The sequence below is a fragment of the Salmo salar genome, chromosome 11 (assembly GCF_965601325.2).
Source record: "Salmo salar chromosome 11, fSalSal1, whole genome shotgun sequence".
Taxonomy (NCBI): domain Eukaryota; kingdom Metazoa; phylum Chordata; class Actinopteri; order Salmoniformes; family Salmonidae; genus Salmo; species Salmo salar.
In genome coordinates this window covers 86,052,619-86,064,703 of record NC_138301.1, presented here as the reverse complement: position 1 = coordinate 86,064,703, position 12,085 = coordinate 86,052,619, and the positions used below count along the sequence as shown (strand labels likewise).

The following is a 12,085-nucleotide window of genomic DNA, read 5'->3' as shown; positions in this document are numbered from 1 at the left end:
TTGTTATTTTACTGCTGCTGTTTAATTATTAAACTTTTTTTAGTTTTTTTTTCTTCTTAAAACTGCATTGTTGGTTAAGGGCTTGTAAGTAAGCATTTCACTGTAAGGTCTACACCTGTTGTATTCGGCGCATGTCACAAAATAACATTTGATTGGATCACGACTGCAACCACAGGCTTGTGTTTCACCAAGCAGGATCGATCAGCTAACACTAATCAAATACTTATTTTCTAAAATGGGAAAGAGAACACAAGTTGAATACAGAGTTAATACGTCAAGAATATTTTGGAAAGTGAACTGGCTAGGCAAACCCATTGATCCTGCTTGGTAACATACATACACCCCGTGATCAATGATTAAAAAAAAGAAAACAAAAACAGACTCCCGTGTTATAGAAAGGCACAAGTTGGACCGTCAACAGTGGTCGAGTAGTCTCATCCACCGGGTCTTTAATGTACAGAAAAACACAAAAAAAACACTGTCAACTATCAAACACTGCTCTCCAACCTCTGGCCATCTACCACATGGCCCTCATTACAGATCAGAGTGGAGGGAAAGACATGGGGCGATCCCTACGGGATAATAACACAGTGGACAACGAAAACAACAAAAGTCAATAAACAACAACTGTCTGTTTACAGAGAGGTCCAGGAGGCCATTTTAACAACTGAATTGTGAAATGGCCACCAGGAGAAGAGAAGGAAGGAGGGATGGAAGACGGAGGCTTGTGTTGTTCTCCAGAGAGGGTCCTTATGTGTTACTACAGTCCATTATCCGCACCCCACCTGACACCCCACCCAAAAGAAACTGGGGGGGAAAAACAGCTGTGTCCCATGCAGGCCTCCTCTGTGATCGCGGTCTCATACTGCTGCCATCTTCTTCAGTCTTCCACTCGGAATCCCACAGTGCTTAGCGTGCGGCGAAGGGCGAGCTGTTAATCGGAGAAGAGGATGGAGAGGGCCATGATGACACAACAAACCGCCACGTACGGACTCTTCCTCTCACCTGGGGGGGGGGGGGGGGGGGGGTCAGAGGGGATGATGGGAGAGACTTCAGAAGTTAACATGGAAATACTCAATACTTTCAAGGTGTTGTGAATAACCCTACGACAACACTAAACCAAGACTGACTAATAAAAAGTGCAAGCAACGTATACATGGCCATCACAAGTCTTCTAGAGCTGTGTTCTAAATGATAAAACTATTGATTTTATAACAAAACAGCGTACCTATTCTGGAACATTTCCAAAAGATACCCAAGAGCCTGAAAAGAGGGGAAAGATATGATAATTAGCTACATACTGTTTTTACATAACCACCAATGTTTTAAAGCGGCAATCAGCAGTTTAAACAATAAAGCATTCTACCCGCTCGTTTCGGTAAAAAGCTGAGGAATGGGCCTGGAGAAATGTAACCACTCAAATTCATAGACAAGAGGTATGGATGCAAGGGCTGACTAAGGCTGTTATGGTGACCATATTACCGCCACACCGGTGGTCATGAAGGCAGTCAAATTCCACATGACCGTTTAGTCACGGTATTTAGGCATCTCCAAGCTCTGATGGTCATTAGTAGCCTACCAAACTTGCTAACTGCCTGGTACTCAGCACTCTATTGCCCCTCTAGTCACTGACAAATGCAAATGTATTGAAAATCTAGTCAAACACTTCCTGAGAGCCCATGAGCTCAAGTTGCACAACATTTCTATAGGCTATGCAATTGTGTGAGAAAAGAGTGAAGGCTTCTATTAAAAAGAGGATCTCAGCTTTCTATAGGCTTTGCCTACTATTTATTTCTCAACTTTCCTAATATTAAGCACATTGTCTTTACAGCAGGAGTATAGCCTACCTGGCTGGCATGAAAATGAACCACAGGAAAAACACTCTCCATTCGCTATTTAAGTGCATAGATGACGTATTTTTTCCCCCTGACTGTTGAGACAGGTGCATGATAATGGTCCATTCTAAATCAAAACACACACATGTATTATTTAGTATATGTAAAGACTAGATTAAATCAAGAATAGTCTGATGGGTGACAATATCAGCCTATCACTTGTGAATGATGCCCAGCGTAAGGCAAGAAACAATGCATAATCTATTTTTTGCGACTTTTTCAAATCATAGCTGCACACCTCATGTAGCCTAGCCCATAGGCATATACAGTGCATTCGAAAAGTATTCAGACTCATTGACTTTATATACATTTTGTTACATTAGCCTTATTCTAAAATAAATTAAATATATATTTATTTTAGAATAAGGCTAATGTAACAAAATGTATATAAAGTCAATGAGTCTGAATACTTTTCGAATGCACTGTATATATATATATATATCAGAGCCCAGACTTGAACCCGATCTAACATCTCTGGAGAGACCTGACGATAGCTGTGCAGCGATGCTCCCCATATAACCTGACAGAGCTTGAGAGGATCTGCAGAGAAGAAATGGGAGAAACTCCCCAAATACAGGTGCCATGCTTGTAGCATCATACCCAATAAGACTCGAGGATGTAATCGCTGCCAAAGGTGCTTCAACATACTTAAAAGGGTCTGAATACCTATGTAAATGTAATATGTTTGCTTGTTTTTTTTTATACATTTGCAAAAATTCAAAAAAACGTTTTTTTGCTTTGTCTTTATGGGGTATTGTGTGTAATTGATGAGGGGGAAAAAACAATTTAATCAGTTTTAGAATAAGGCTTTAACGTAACAAAATGTGGAAAAATTCAAGGGGTCTGAATACTTTGAATATGTTTTGATAATGTTTGTATCACAACTAAAGTGGCCAAATAACTTCTTAAAATTAAGCACATTAACACAATGGGTGTAGAGTAACTGGCATACATACGCAGCACATGAGTTTGAAGAAAATGCACCTTTTACAATAAAAAGCATTAAATGCATAATCGTATTTGAAGTCACTTTCGATAATGGTGTTTTCCCGCTCGCTAATGGAACATTCACGCTTATAGCCTACTACCGTGTGTGCATTGCTGTGCTCAAAATGTGAAGAAATAGCCTAATAGTTTATCAACATTAAGCTAAACATTCTGTTCTGCTGCGTGTGGTTGTATTCATTTGGGATCCTTCTCATCCCACAACTGTCCCAGTATTTATTTCTCACACAGAATAGGTCAACTTTTGTACTATGGGGGATAGTAGATTGACAAAGGCTAGTGCTTTTGCTGTTCATTAGGCATACTCATCTTGTTGGCTGCCGAAAAGTAAATGTGGACAGTTCTTCCAATATCTTCAACATACGCCTCGGAATTGGATAAGGACACTCGCAGATGCGTCCTTGATGTTCGTCTTCACTTGTAACCTATGAGAAAGACCCGATCACGTGACGGAGAGCCATGTGAGTGAGAGGTGCTTCGGAGCAAGCAGAGAGAAGGGAATTATAATTATTATATTCAGCCCAAGGGGACAACAGCCACCGCACAACAGCCACCACAAATTTTTTTTTTTTTTTTAGGGGGCATTACGGCCACACAAAGGGGATGCCGCATGGAAATTCGAGGCATTTAAGTGCTTGTCAAATTGTGAATGAGAGACTGATGAAGTGTGTACAGCCTGTACAAAAACAAAGCAGAGCTCACGCCTTTCATGCTACTTTTTTCAAATCATTAGTCACGTCATGCAGCCCGACGTTTATAGCCCGACGTTTATCACAACTAAAGTTAAATTAATAACTCAAAATTACGCATATTTACATTTTAGTCATTTAGCAGACGCTCTTATCCAGAGCGACTTACAGTAGTGAATGCATACATTTTTTTGTTTTGTTTTTGTACTGGCCCCCCGTGGGAATCGAACCCACAACCCTGGCGTTGCAAACACCATGCTGGCGTTGCAAACACCATGCTCTACCAACTGAGCCACAGGGAAGACATGTAGGAGTACCTGTTTCTTTGTTTAACCACTCAACACGTAATAGCCGCATTTGCGCACTCCCTCACATCGTTTGGAGAAAATATAAATGTATATTTTATTCAATTGTATTCATACTATAAAATAATGCCACAGAATTCTAAGAAAATCTTGTCTGCTAAATGAACTAGTGTTGCCCACAGCCACTTGACATAGTCAGATCAGTACCTAACATAAGGTCAAGTCAGAGTATTCTATTATGTTCTTCTGAAAGACAACATTTTCTTCATATCATGTTTCTTTAGACCCGTCTAAAATAAATAATGGATTCATTGTGAAGGTGTAGGCTATATTACATGGATTTATTAGCCTTTATTTAGACAAAGTCGGTGTATATGTTGAAACAAGCTTATTTTCTTCTAAAGTAAGTAATGTCAAAATTCCAAAGCTATACGATGCTACTGATAGCAAGTGAATTGTCTCACACTCAGAAAAGATTTGTAATATTGTACTTCTTGTTGACGAAATTTGTGCTAATATTGGGTTTAAGCTAGTGCCCAATAGACTTCCGTTAGGGCTGGGCGATATATCGAATTAATTTGATTCATTCTAATATGTTGTTGCACGATATTCCAGGATGATCAATGGAAACAGGATGCACCCGAGCTCAATTTCAAGTCTCATAGCGAAGGGTCTAAATGTTATTCTACAATGTAGAAAATAGTAAAAATAAAGAAAAACCCTTGAATGAGTAGGTGTGTCCAAACTTTTGACTGGTACTGTATGTAAATAAGGTATCTTTTTTTGTAATACATTGGCCAAAATGTCTAAAAACCTGTTTTCACTTTATCATTACGGGGTATTGTGTGTAGATTGATGAGGGGGAAAAAATTATTTAACCGATTTTAAAATAAGGCTGTAATGTAACAAAATGTGGGAAAGTCAAGGGGCCAGAATCCAAATGGGGCCAGCTCCGAATGCACTGTATATCGTGAATCACACAAGTTTGAAAAAAGATTTTTAGGCCATATCACAGAGCCCTAACTGTGTGATGCTATGTTTACTAGCTAGCCAGCCAGCCCATAGAGAGAGCATTGCGGATTTTCCATGATGCTACCAACCTTAACACCAAATTGAAAAACACAAAAAATATTGTTGTCACAGTGGTTTTGGGTGGATTTATAAGCCTTTTTACAATTGAGACATAGATTGTGTATGTGTGCCATTCAGAGTGAATGGGAATGTCAAAAGGTTTGCGTCTTTGAACGGGGTATGGTAGTAGGTGCCAGGCGCACAGGTTTGTGTCAAGAACTGCAATGCTGCTTGTTTGTGTTTTTTACACTCAACAGTTTCCCGTGTGTATCAAGAATGGTCCACCATCCAAAGGACATCCAGCCAACTTAACACAACTGTGGGAAGCACAGGAGTCAACATGGGCAAGCATCCCTGTGGAACGCTTTCGACACCTTGTAGAGTCCATGTCCAGACGAATTGAGGCTGTTCTGAGGGCACTGTACAGGACCCCTCCCCCGTGCAATTTTTTTTGGGGGGGCCTAGCACTACACAGCTGATTCAAATAACCAACTAATCATCAAGCTTTGATCATTTGAATCAGCTGTGCAGAGTTAGGCCAAAAACCAAAACGTGCACGCGGGGACTTCCCAGGACCGAGTTTGGGAAACCCTGTGTTAGAGGTCAGAGTGTAGATGGCATGTAAGCGCTCCTCATGGAGTCTGTCTCCACTGGAGAGGCTTAAACCCACAACAGTACACACTATCCAGCTCTCTATTCCTCATCGTTGTCTATCTGCCTGTCTAAAGGGTTTAGCCCCCCTAGAACAGCTACCGCAGACAGAGCGTCACAATGGTTCAGGCAGCACTCATACACACACCCCCGATCCTTCCTTCTCTTCTCTTTCTTTAGCCAACAGAGGATCAGTGGCTTGTCTAAACACACACTCAGCACCAGATCACTGCTGATACCAGACCCCATAGAAATAGAGATTCATAAAAATAATAAAATACATATCCAATGTTTGGGTTAGTAGAACACATTTAGAAAGCGGGACAGATTGCCTTTTTGTCTTTCACATAATGACAGATAGCATATCATGGTGCTTTTCCCTAGGTTTCAAAGTACTTACATTACGTGGGGACATTCCATCCACCACAAATGTATAACATCCAATTTCCCAACATGAGAAATGAGACCAATGGGAAATGGGACTCCTAAGTACTAGCGTAAATAGTCTGTGGCCTGTTAGACCACCATATATCTGTCATCCAGCTGAGCCAATCTGCCATTGGTTTATAAACACTAAGCAGTCAGTCATCAGTCAGAGATTGGAGGGTTTGGGCTCCAATTTCCCTCAAGGCCCCATTCTGGGTCCCCCCCGACACAGACACACATACCCCCAACAACAACAGACAGGCCTACATTTTTCTGGGCATTGGGCAGTGAATGAGTGTGTGGCATGTTAACACCAGCACTGTAATGCCCAGGCAGTGTCAGTCTAATTTGTCTTGGAGTGTGTGTGTGTGTGTGTGTGTGTGTGTGTGTGTGTGTGTGTGTGTGGTGTGTGTGTGTGTCGACCTCAGATGACTGGCTCACAATAATTCCCTAATTTCCCCCTAACCCAACATGTGGCACACAGCCTGTTGCATTAGCCTCCCTTACCCACTCAGAGTTGGGAAAACAGAGAGAGTTGGGAAAATTAAGAAAAACTGAACTGTTTTTTTTATCATCAGCCCTTAGCTTCCCCCCACCAAGAACAGCATTAAACCGATGTGATGTGTATACGCTGTGGTCCCAAACACCACACAGCTCTTATTCACTCACCGCTGAGAGGATTTAGAAACAGTCACTTATCTAGTTGGTGACAGTGATAGTCGTGTTCCATTACAGCTGGTAGCCACAAACAATTCAATGGAAAACATAAACACACAAAGTTCCATTCTCCTTCCCAGAGCATTACATGGATGAAGTGGAATACGGTCAACAAAGCCAGAGGATCTGAGTAGAGAGCTACAGATCTGAAGAGTAGCCTTTTGAGGTAGTTAGCTGGCTACCCAGTGTGAGATTTGGTTATGGATTCAGAGAATAGAGAGAGTGCTTGGACAGGCATGATGGGTTGAGCAATGATAGTGTATCAGAGTTGGATTGCTGCTGGGGTTGAAGTTGTCAGTTGGGGTAACATCGCTTTCCTTGAATGTTGTCTTTCAGAGCTAACAAATCTAGGCATCAGCTCAGTGGATGAACAACACTGTCTGTGTAGGGGGTTTTGGTGGGTGATAGAGCTAGTGTACTCAGTATTCTTCTTCTCTAGCAGGCTAAGAGTCCAGAGCCCTATACTGCAATTCAGGTTTGATGAGTTAGAGGTAACTTTGGTCAACTCGTGATAACCGTAACCGCGAAAGTGGCTCACCTTTGAGCCAGGTACATTTCTATGGCAACGAATCCTTCAGAACTAACCTGCTCCGGGGCAGGCTAACTTGGGGCTAACTCCCATTTATCCTGAATGAAGTGTCTGAGCTGCGAGTTGAGGACCAATGAAATCAGATTCCCTCCCTTTCGCAAAGATTGCTCATCGTCCCCTTAATTTGAGGAAGACGACTGATTAAATATTTTATTAAGCAACGTTTTTGTGTGTTAAAAAATAGTCATTTTAAATACCAGTCACATTACAAAATGTAGTAATGACAACGCATTTGAAACTTCATGCACCATAAAAGGTTTGTATGACTTGGGGGGAAAAAATGCTTGTGCATTGATTTCGGCACATGGAAATGTGGCACTGACTCGCTCATGGATTGATGTTTCAGCATTGTCTGAATGAAGGCAAAGCTTTCGACTAGCCATGTGCGACATGCACGTGCAGTTACAAGCCTGCTAGAGTTAGCGGCAGGCGGATGAGCAATATGCACCGCCGTAGTACGGATGAAGCCTGAGCTGCAGTGTGAAGCAAACTGAAGCTTTAGAACAGCCTGAGTAGATCTAGCTTCCTTCGCAGTATACCCCTCTGGGCTGTGGAAGGGTAGCTACCAACTAGGACATTAACTTAGCGGGATAATACTGTCAGTCTTATTCTTCTCTGGCAGGCTAGGGGCCAGCTATGGTTCTGAGGTATGACCTAGAGCTTTAGTTCAGTGCAATTACACTGTCGGTACGTACCCAGTCTTGTTCTTGTCCAGGAGACTAGGGGCCATGGCTCTAAGGTAGGCACAGGTACAGATGAGCAGTAGGATCACTGTTAACAGGCTCTGGAAGTTAAATATGGCAGACTGGAGAGGGAATGAGAGGTTATTACTGGTTCAACATCCATCGTCACTCTAGGATGCATCTATGACTCCACATAACCAGGGTAGCTAAATCATACTCTGTAACTTAATTCCTTTTGCAAAGTCATCAAATACCTTTCAATCACAGCTAAATACAAAAAGGCTACTTCAGGACTGTTAGTTGAAGGTTTTTTAGGTTGTCAACACAAGTTTCCAGGTTTATTATGTTAAACATTAGGCTCCCGCTCTCTTTCAGTTGGACATGTTCCTGACTGAATGAGGGAAATCTCGTTTTATAACTGTAAAAGACAACAGAATGCACTATTCTGGATGGATGAAGCTAACTATGCTGGCTCCTACTAGCCATCTACAGTAGCTTGCAATAGAGACGTCTTGTAAAACAGGGATAACGTTACCACTTCCATATTAGACACAAAACATGTATTTATTTGGAGGGTGACGTTAGTTAATCTAGTTCTTCTTCGATAAGGTTTAATAGCGATTGACATCCAATGCATGTTACATCACCGCCACCAAGTTATTTAATCAAATGTTATATTTAAGAATTTAATTAAACAACTTACCATGTCGGAGCTAGGTATGCTAGCTAACTAGCTGCTACGGTGCCACCTCACACTTCCGTAGCGTCGTAGACAGATGACGTACGGAACCAGGAAGAGACGAACTGAAACCGCAGCGTCTTGCGATTTAAACTAGATTTAACACCGGTTGTAGGTTTAAATATCAGAGGTCGACCATCGGCTATTTAAAGACACAACCAACTATCTAACGAAGGCTGGTGCAGTTTGAGGTAGGTGGGACACTGGCGTACTTGATACATGTTCAAATGGCCACACGTGTGCTGTGCTACATTGCTCGAGCTTTGTTTACTAACAAGTCTGATGCATGTAAACACAAAACTCTAACAATCAACTTTACTGACTTTATTGGCCCCATTGGGAAATGTTGCAGTGTCATGTACACGTTTAAAGTGGCGTTTAAATACAAAACAAATTGACAATACAACTTTCATAACAGTTACATACCAATAAAAAGAGCCTGCTGGCGTTACTGGGTCGAAAGGAACATTAGCCCGAGCTATTTAGGAGGGATATCACACCTGGCACAAATTATTGTCTAGTTCTGTTTTGGCCAATGAAGTAGGTTACGATGACAATCTCATGTTAGTGGAGCTTTCATGCATTCTGCTCGCACTATGTAACATGGCCCAGTCCCAAATCAACCCTTAGACCCCACTCTCTACCCTTACCCCACCCCAGACACTTACTGTAGGCTACATGCTGGTGCCAATTGCCTGTCTGTCAAAAAAAATAGAACCTAATAGGGAAGATAATTCCCAAAGCCAAGATCGGTGCATCTACATTCTCTATCTCTACTTTAATGGTGATGTTTAAGTGACTGAATCCAGAAGTAAGAAGATAGGAATTGAGGAAATTCTGAGACCGAAGTTTCAGCACAGGTGTTAACAGGAAAGGGGAGTGACAGAAATATGTGCCATTACTGGCTGGCTGGTGTGTAGGTACAGGTGTTACTAGGGATTAATGAATGACTGTCGAACAGGGTGTCAGATGGGTGGGTTAAACTCCATGGTTCTCCTTATTTACAGTGCTGCACATCTGAACTCGCATCACGGTCACTGAGCTCTAATGTGTGCAACTTGGTGTTACTGACTGTCACTGTGGATGAGTATAATGACTGGTCCAAGGTGAGGCAGAGCGTTTTACTGTTTGGCTGGTATCTAACGCAGCCTGTGCTGCCTGCCTGTCAAGAGAATGATGAAATCATGTCCATGAGCTAATTAGCAGGACTGCACTGTCATTTTCACATCCACCCACTGGCGGCAGGTAGCCTAGCGGTTAAGAGCATTGGGCCATTAACCGAAAGGTCACTGGTTCAAATCTCAAGCTGACTAGGTGAATTAAAAGATATATGTCGATGTGCCCTTGAGCAAGGCACTTGACCCTAATTGCTCCTGTATGTCGCTCTGGATAAGAGTGTCTGCTAAATGTAAAGGTAAACAATGATCACAGGTGTCACAAATATCCCAACTTTGTTTCATTTCCAATACTTTGTTTAGATACAAACAGAATTATAGACGGAATGACCTCACGTGCCTGTGCTGTTTTTCTGCAGGTGTGAGATGCATGTGACTGTGCGTGAGGTCCGTATCTCCTCGGATTCAGAGACTTCCTACTTCCTGCGAGTGGAGTGGAGGGGTCGGGACTTAGGCTCTGGCTTCCTGTTACTGCTCACTGATGGACAGAACGCATGGAGAGGAGAGGGTAAACACACACACCTGACAAACACGCACGCACAAACATGGCCACACACCTGTCTAAACACTCACCTGAATCTTCCTTCCTTTCCGTCACTCAATTCCTCACTCCCTCCCTGTCTGTAGTATCAGAGGATGCGGTGAGGGAGGAGGCTGAGGAGTTGGAGATGCAGACAGATCGTTACATCCAGGACCTCCAGCAGGCCCTGACTGGGACTGTAGCCTCTACTGACTACAGCTTCACCTTGACCTATAACCCCGGCCCAATGGCCAACATGACCCTGGCCTACGAGAAGGTGCAGAGGGACATCTCGGTGAGTGGCGTGACGAATCATAACAGGGTGTGTTTTTTTGGCCCCAACAAGTTTAACCTGTTGAGGACAGACGTTCCGCTCGCGGAACCCCGTTCCGCCTGCGGAACCCCTAGCCAACAGCCAATGGCATTGCATGGCGCGAAATACAAAACCAACTAAAATACCACAATTCAATTTTCTCAAACAATCAACTATTTTACACCATTTTAAAGATAAGACTCTCGTTAATCTAACCACATTGTCCGATTTCAAAAAGGCTTTACAGCGAAAGCAAAACATTAGATTATGTTAGGAGAGTACATAGACACAAATAATCACACAGCCATTTTCCAAGCAAGCATATATGTCACATAAACCCAAACCACAGCTAAATGCAGCACGAACCTTTGATGATCTTCATCAGATGACACTCCTAGGACATTATGTTATACAATACATGCATGTTTTGTTCAATCAAGTTAATATTTATATCAAAAACCAGCTTTTTACATTAGCATGTGATGTTCAGAACTAGCATACCCACCGAAAACTTCCGGTGAATTTACTAAATTACTCATGATAAACGTTGACAAAATATATAACAATAATTTTAAGAATTATAGATACAGAACTCCTTTATGCAATCGCTATGTCCGATTTTAAAATAGCTTTTCGGCGAAAGCACATTTAGCAATATTCTGAGTACATAGCTCGGGCATCACGGCTAGATATTTTGACATCCGCCAACTTCAGGATCACCTAAACTCAGAATTACTATTAGAAAAATTGGATTACCTTTGCTGTTCTTCGTCAGAATGCACTCCCAGGACTTCTACTTCAACAACAAATGTTGTTTTGGTTCCAAATAATCCATAGTTATATCCAAATACCTCCGTTTTGTTCGTGCGTTCAGGTCACTATCCGAAGGGTAACGCGCGAGCGCATTTCGTGACCAAAAAATTCAAAATATTCCATTACCGTACTTAGAAGCATGTCAAACGCTGTTTAAAATCAATTTTTATGCTATTTTTCTCGTAAAATAGTGATAATATTCCAACCGGGCAACGTTGTATTCATTCAAAGGCTGAAAGAAAAAAAATGGAGAAGTCTCATGAACGCGCATCTCCAGTCTCATTGTCGCCAGGCTGACCACTTACAAACTCTGCTGCTGTACTTTGCCCATAGACAGCAGACACCCCATTCCACTTTCTGGCGGCTTTAGAGAGCCAATGGAAGCCTTAGAAAGTGTCATGTTACAGCACAGATGCTGTAATGTTGATAGAGATGCAACAGAAGGACAACAAATTGTCAGACAGGGCACTTACTGTATGGAATCTTCTGAGGTT

At 42.1% G+C, this 12,085-nt stretch overlaps 2 protein-coding genes across 4 annotated transcripts in view; one reads left to right on the top strand and one right to left on the bottom strand.

The window, feature by feature from the left end:
- Positions 1 to 389: 389 nt before the first annotated feature.
- Positions 390 to 8,880, bottom strand: tmem167a (transmembrane protein 167A). 2 transcript variants are annotated; one of them, NM_001141857.1, is given in 5 exon segments: positions 392 to 698; positions 950 to 1,005; positions 1,229 to 1,263; positions 8,044 to 8,153; positions 8,735 to 8,791. In NM_001141857.1, coding segments are annotated over 5 exon segments (267 nt in total). In that variant the 5' UTR covers positions 8,738 to 8,791; the 3' UTR covers positions 392 to 635.
- Positions 8,813 to 12,085, top strand: part of xrcc4 (X-ray repair complementing 4) — a 28,015-nt gene continuing 24,742 nt past the window's right edge. The window contains exons 1-4 of one of the 2 annotated variants that reach the window (XM_045689901.2): positions 8,822 to 8,961; positions 9,778 to 9,876; positions 10,305 to 10,453; positions 10,573 to 10,760. In XM_045689901.2, the coding sequence (XP_045545857.1) occupies positions 9,854 to 9,876; positions 10,305 to 10,453; positions 10,573 to 10,760 (360 nt within the window). In that variant the 5' untranslated portion in view covers positions 8,822 to 8,961; positions 9,778 to 9,853. Of the gene's footprint in view, positions 8,962 to 9,777; positions 9,877 to 10,304; positions 10,454 to 10,572; positions 10,761 to 12,085 lie in introns of both variants that reach the window. The other variant, XM_014128296.3, reaches the window with a different exon arrangement.

What these genes read in the sequence shown, in the direction of transcription:
- tmem167a (XM_014128194.3), bottom strand. An exon ending in CTGGACAAGAACAAGACTGG is followed by an intron (nt 1,264 to 8,043) that starts GTACGTACCGAC and finishes CCCTCTTTTCAG; the next exon opens with GCTCTTGGGTATCTTTTGGA. An exon ending in TTGGAAATGTTCCAGAATAG is followed by an intron (nt 1,006 to 1,228) that starts GTACGCTGTTTT and finishes CCCCCCCCCCAG; the next exon opens with GTGAGAGGAAGAGTCCGTAC.